General features: G+C 33.6%; 1 protein-coding gene across 1 annotated transcript in view; it reads left to right on the top strand.

The window, feature by feature from the left end:
* The window catches only part of LOC110038524 (protein TRIGALACTOSYLDIACYLGLYCEROL 1, chloroplastic), a 25,277-nt gene extending 18,723 nt beyond the window's left edge, over positions 1-6,554 (top strand). The window contains exons 2-3 of the mRNA XM_020743426.1: positions 5,094-5,242; positions 5,320-6,554. Of these exons, the coding sequence (XP_020599085.1) occupies positions 5,094-5,242; positions 5,320-6,286 (1,116 nt within the window). The 3' untranslated portion in view covers positions 6,287-6,554. The remainder of the gene's footprint in view (positions 1-5,093; positions 5,243-5,319) is intronic.
* The last annotated feature ends 246 nt before the right edge of the window (positions 6,555-6,800 follow it).

Raw genomic sequence — 6,800 nt, 5'->3', positions numbered from 1 at the left:
ATAAGGGTATATATATATATATATATATATATAACCAAAAGAAAAAAAAAATGAAAAGAGAAAGATAAGGTTTTCTTAAATAACATTAAATAATACTTTTTTTTAAAAGACCCACAATTTTGGGAGGAGGGTTTGCTCTCATTTTTTTATATACCACTCTCCCACTCCTCTATATTCCTCTCACTCCACTCCTTCTCCCTCCTCCAAACTGTGAGCTGCACTTCATTATCTCTCCCAACCAAAATTTACAGTTAAAAAAAATTTGAAACCTTAAATACTTTAGAACTTAATTGAAACTTCTTAATGAAACACAAAATAATTAATATATGATAAAATCTATAACTAAGAAGGTGAGAAAGGTTATATTTGCAACTTTTAAAAAATTACAAATGTACCCCGTACCCTTCTTAACTCTTAAATATCTAATTTGAACATTAAAGAATTAAAACTCTTGAAACTTAAACTTAAATGTTCATTAATCATTAAGAAAACAAAAAATATAATAAAATTGATCAATAAAATTTAATTGGAGGTTCATCTATAATTTCTCAAAATTAAAAATATAACCTTAATAGCTATTCATTCCTTAAAAAAAGTAAATCTTACAAATATAAAATTTTAAAAGTTAAACTTAAAATCATTAATGAGAAGTCAAATAACAACGAAACATTAGAACTCATAGGTTTGAAATTGAATAGGGGCATGTTCGTAATTTTTTTAAATTACGACTATACCCTTCTCATTTTCAAACTTAAGAAACAAAGTTATTTATGCTGACATTATTAATTAATCACTTCAAAGTATTCATTAAAAAATGTTAAAGTAAAATAAATAAAATCCACCTCGAGACGAAGTGGTTTATGTTAAGAACAACCGGTTTATAAATATACCTCGCATGAACTAAAAACTTAATAAATTCATTAAGAAAAGTCTAAATCCAATGAAATATTCACTAGCAAATCAAATAAACAAAGAAGAACCTAGATATATAAAAATTAAACCAATTGAGTAAAAATCATTCAATAATATAATGAAAACCAAATAAAATCCATAAAATCTATAAGTTTATAAAACTTAAAAGTGAATCAAAACTTAAAATTGAACTGAATTAAACAAAGCCCACTTTGTAAAGTATTTCTAAATGAAGTAACCCGTACTTACTAACAAGGAATTCTTCGATTATTCATAACCAAACAAAGCACAAACACTTCCGACCACGATCATCTTAATCGAAAGATAATCATATTTAAAATAAAATTAATTAAAAGACAATCCGGTTTAAAAATAAATAAAAGTTAAATAAAATAGAAGTCCTAAACTCATAAACTTCAAAAGATAATAAAGCTTAAAGTAAACCCTTAATGAACAAATAAAACCAAATATAATTTAAACAAAAATAAATTCACCCGGGTTTACAATGGTCTCTTAAGATGACACAACCATAGTTGTTGACAAGAATCTCTTGGTCGGTTCTGGTCAACCATTGTTTCCGACTAAGTAGATCCAAAAAGTTAATGACTCCAAAATGATGAAACCATAAGATCTTAAATAGGATCATCTTAAATAAAATTTAATTAATCTTCTCGCTTCACACTCACTACCTTTTAGACGTCATAAGACACTACCCCTTTAGAAATCATAGGATTAGACTAGAATGTGATTGTGATTGCTTTGTTTGTTCGTTAGACATTTGTTAGCACGAGTAAAAAAAATATTATTTTTTTACATGTTCTAAGACTGTTATAGTAAGTTTAGGATGTGCTAAACTTTTTTTTGTTAGAGCTGATGTGGTTAAAACTACGCTGTCATAGTAACATAGGTTTTCTTTTCTATTCAGTCATCTTTTCTTTTTTAAAGTTAAAGTGTGTTTTGGCCGGTCTACTATTAATATATGGACAATCCAAAAAAGGATAAACATGAAGCGAAATGATGAAACTCAACCAAACCAATAATACTAATTTGGATGATGTTTATTGATGAGTATGACATAGATCTAGGGTTGATACCCTTTTTATCATCTCTCTCCTTTTGTTTATGCTCATCTTTTGTCAGGACTATCAGTAGCCTCATTAAAGATTATATTTTCTACCCAAATAAAATCACTTCAATCTAATTTTTTAAAATTAAATGAAACTCATAACTAAATCAAAATTGCACAAAACATTGCATTCACAACCTTAGTAAGGCATATAAAACAACCAAATTGACATTAAATAAAATTGAGTAGGAATACCTTTTTGATTTAGGAATAACAACAAAAATATCATCTTAGGCATGTGCATTATATATTTTCTCTATTTTTTATTTTTCAGGCCATCACTCATTGCATAAAAAAATGTGATATGTCACGTGAGGAACACCACTTTATAAAGTGAGTTTATATTTGCATATTGATTAGTCTTATGAATAGATCTTCTAAACATTCATCATCAAGAACTTGCATAACATATCACACAGCTTGCTTTAATCACTCGACACTAAATCCTTACCTCCTAGGCTTTCTCACAACCATATATCTTACGATCTAAATTCTAATTTTCTAATAAAAATGTCAAGATGAAACATAGAATAAACTTTTTTTTTTCTGAAATCACTAAAGTCGAATAATATGATAATTGAGATGTTATTGAGCAGCCTTAGTATCTTCGACTTCCTCTACATTTTCTTCTTTTGAGTTATGTTAATAACTCTTCCACTTTTGAGTTGTTTTCATTTCAAATTCCTAAAATTAATCGTGGAAGCTTAAACTTAAAAATTTCTTGAAGAGAAAACCACATCCTTAATCAAGAGTTGTCTTAAGTAACTTTTTTTTTCTTATTTGTAATCAACTATAATAGTTTGCCCTTATAAGAAGTTTGTAACCTAGATTTAATCTAAATTCTATCTAGTTTTTTGATTAAATATAAAAAAAATTGTAATTTTAATAGTAAACGATTACAAAGATCCAATATTTCTTAATGTAAGTCTTAAACCCATCATAAAGTGGTATTTCTATCTCTCGAGATAATATATTACTTTCTATATCGTGTTTGATTATTTAAATAATTAAATCTTCAAATTGATATGATTATATAAAGACACCCTCCCTGTTGAAAAATAAAACCGATAATATTCAACCATTACCATAACATATTCTAGCCATCCTTTGGCAGGAGGAACCAGAACAAAAAGATCCATCCCCCATATCACAAAGGGATAGAGACCAGTGATTGGTTATAGCTTGTGTCAGGGTTGTAGCTGCATAGGGTCGAATTTCTAGCATTATTCACTTCTTTTCTCAAATTAGGCCAGAAGTATTCTTATTTACTAATATTTTAACCAATATTTTGCCTTTAAAATGACCACAACATTCTTGAGAAAATTTACTTTAAGACATCGATCATCCCATTTTCCTTGATGCACCTAAGAGATAGAAGTAAATGATTTTTTGATTAATTCATCATTGGTAATCGTGCACTATGCAACTTTGATCTTGAACTATCTCGGTTCTTTAACACCTAATGGGATGACTCATGTTGATAGATATTCCTTGATTGCATCGATCCAACTCGAAGCCACCCAAAGGAACCATTTCAAAATTTTCAACATTAATAAACTTAAAGTGAAAAAACCCCTCGTAAGTAAAAAAAAACCCAATCGAGCCTTTTAAGTTTTCAAATCTTATCAACGACTTGAAAAATGCCATCTTAGAGATGTGTTTTACTTAAAACATTACCTACATGAATAAAATCCCACTCTTTTGATCATTATTCAACTTCAGTATCAAGAAAAGATTTTATCATCTAGAGTATGCACGAGACATAAAAAAGATTAAATTCTCAAGAAAATGGGAAGATAAATATATTAATAATTTTCAATTTATGGTCCGTATGAGGCAGTGGTGTGGTGGTTGTGTGATGTTGCACAACAACTTTTTGTGTTTGGCAAGACTGCATTTTGTCTGTATTCTAAAAAAGATGTAGTTGAAAATTGTGTTTTCCCACCAAACTTGATTACATGCGGCGACTGCAAGAAAACTACGATTTGACTTTTTAGTTTTTTTTGTAATAGTCACCACAACTTTTTGAACAATAGTTTCTTCATCAGCAGCTTCACAGTTGCTTCTTCATATAGTTGCAACTGTCTCAAGCAGAAGATAATATTATGTGGGGAGTTCAGACATTACTCTACGTCCGGACTCTAATAAAAAATTAGATTATTTACATATTTTATTCACTCCAATACAGTTGTAAGGTTCTAAAATACATGATTTGAATATCAGGATTCAAAGTATGACATAAACACATAATTGTTCTGAAGAAAAACTCAGATACAACCGTATTGTATTAAACAACACATATAAATAATCCTTAAATTCACTATAATGAGGACAAAAATGATTCTAAAATATAAGATTTGAATGCAAGGGTTCATAGTATGTCATAAAATACGATTGTACTGAAGAAAAATCTCAAATACGACCATATTGTAATAAATAAAGTAAGGGTTAATAGTGTGTTTAGGGATTATTTACTTATTTTGTTCAAGACAACACGTGTTTTATGTCATACTATGAACATTTACTTTTAAATCATTTATTTTAGAATCATTTTGTCTCATTATAGCAGATTTAATATAATATTATTTATATATTTTGTTCAGTAGAACAGGGTTGTATTTCAAGATTTATCTTCAGTCGATGTTTATAACACTCTATGAAACATTACATTCAAATAATGTATTTTAGAATTATTTTTATTACCGTTATAACAAATTTCATAATTATTTATATATTTTATTTAGTACAATATAATTGTATATGAGTTTTATGTTATATATAACAGTGTGTTTTTGTGGTGCTATGAATTTGTGGATTCAAATCATGTATTTAAAACCTTACAAATATATTTTAATAAATAAAATATATAAATAATTTAATTTTAAATTAGAATCCTCACAGTAGTAATATTTTCTCCAAACAGACCCGTGGAGTCGGGAGTCGGGAGTCGGGTGAGAGACGCGAATAGAACCAGCATGCGGCACAAATATTTTTCTCGAGTTGGGTGAGAGACGTGAATAGAACCAGCATGCGGCACAAATATTTTTCTCGTTAGCTTCCTGTAGGCGGCGACGGCCACAAAGCAGAGCATCTCCTCGGCAATGTCAGAGAGATAGTGGCTGGATTTCACGAGCTTCCCTTCATCCATGGAAGCCTCCACACTCTTCCCATCCCTCCACTCTCTTCCTTCTCGCTTTCTTCACAGTACTAAATTTACCCTAATAACAATTTTTTCTTCCCTTCTTCTTCCCCCTCTCACATAACCCTAATCTTCTTCTCAGGTTCCGCATCTCTCAATCCAAGAAGTATCCACTGCGCAACGCTACGCAGATCCCTATCCTCCATGGCAGCCGCCATTTCCGTTCCCAAATTCCTCTCCTCTTCGTTCCCCACTCGCTTCCTGAGCAGATAATCAACAACGCGCCGGATCCTTCGCCATCTCCATCACCGCCGCCCCTCCTAGCGAACTGGACCCCTCCTCGTCCCCTATGGCGCGGCATCTCGGTACTTATCCTTGCCGGCCAAGTTATCCAACGCACCCTCACCTTACGTGTCCACCGCCGCAATACTCTCCAACAACTTGATCGTGTCGGGCCGCGCTCCCTTGGCGTCTGCCTCCTCACCTCCGCTTTCGTCGGCATGGCTTTCACCATCCAGTTTGTACGTGAATTCACTCGTCTCGGCCTCCAGCGGTCGGTCGGCGGCGTCCTCGCCCTGGCCTTCGCACGCGAGCTCAGTCCTGTCGTCACCTCTGTCATTGTTGCCGGCCGCGTTGGCAGCGCGTTTGCCGCCGAGCTCGGCACTATGCAGGTATCCGAACAGACAGATACACTCCGTATCCTCGGCGCCCATCCCGTTGATTACCTTGTCACACCCCGCGTCATCGCTTGTGCTGTCGCGCTCCCGTTCCTCACACTCTTCTGCTTCACCGTTGGCCTCGCATCTAGTGCGCTTTTGGCTGACACGGTGTTTGGCGTTAGCATTAACATTATTCTCGAATCTGCACGCCGTGCACTACGGCCGTGGGATATAATCAGTGCAATGATTAAGTCGCAGGTGTTTGGTGGGATAATTGCCGTGGTTAGTTGCGCCTGGGGAGTTACTACACTTGGTGGAGCTAAGGGCGTTGGGGAGTCGACTACTTCGGCTGTGGTTATTTCTCTTGTTTCCATATTTATAGCTGATTTCGCCCTTTCTTATTTTTTCTTCCAGGGGGCGGGGGATTCTCTTAAATATGCCATGGGCTAGGCTGGTGGTGGCTCCGCTGTTTGCAAAGCCAAGTTTTACCTCTTTCTCAAAGAAAGATGCTTCCTGTAGTAAGAAAAAGCGATCGTATCAATCTTGTTAAGTTAGGCATGTACATTTTGTTTCGGTTTGCTTTGTCCGTCTCTGGCAGCATGGTTTTGTTTTCCTCTGAATTGCAGAAGCTGTAATTTTTTAGTAACATAAGGATGTGTGCATAGAAAAGATCGAACCCATTATTGAAATTATGTGGAATTATTTCCCCGTTGAAGTATTTTTCTGGGCTCACTTTTATTAGGCCTTCTAATGGCAAAATAAGTTTCCCAATTTTTCTGTAGCACATCAGACAAAAATGGGATTGGTGCCATTTTTCCCTCCACTAATTTGAATTTTTATAAAGAGATAAGCTTTACAATTTATTTGCGATCATCAATAGTTTGCGTTGTTTTCTATGGCTGTTAAATTGCATCACCTTAAGGCTGGATGTAATGGAAGGGGAGCAAATGAAATATATGGCCAG

This window comes from Phalaenopsis equestris, unplaced genomic scaffold (assembly GCF_001263595.1).
Source record: "Phalaenopsis equestris unplaced genomic scaffold, ASM126359v1 Scaffold000002, whole genome shotgun sequence".
Lineage (NCBI taxonomy): Eukaryota > Viridiplantae > Streptophyta > Magnoliopsida > Asparagales > Orchidaceae > Phalaenopsis > Phalaenopsis equestris.
Note: the sequence above shows the minus strand (reverse complement) of the source record. Positions and strands in the feature narration are given on the sequence as shown.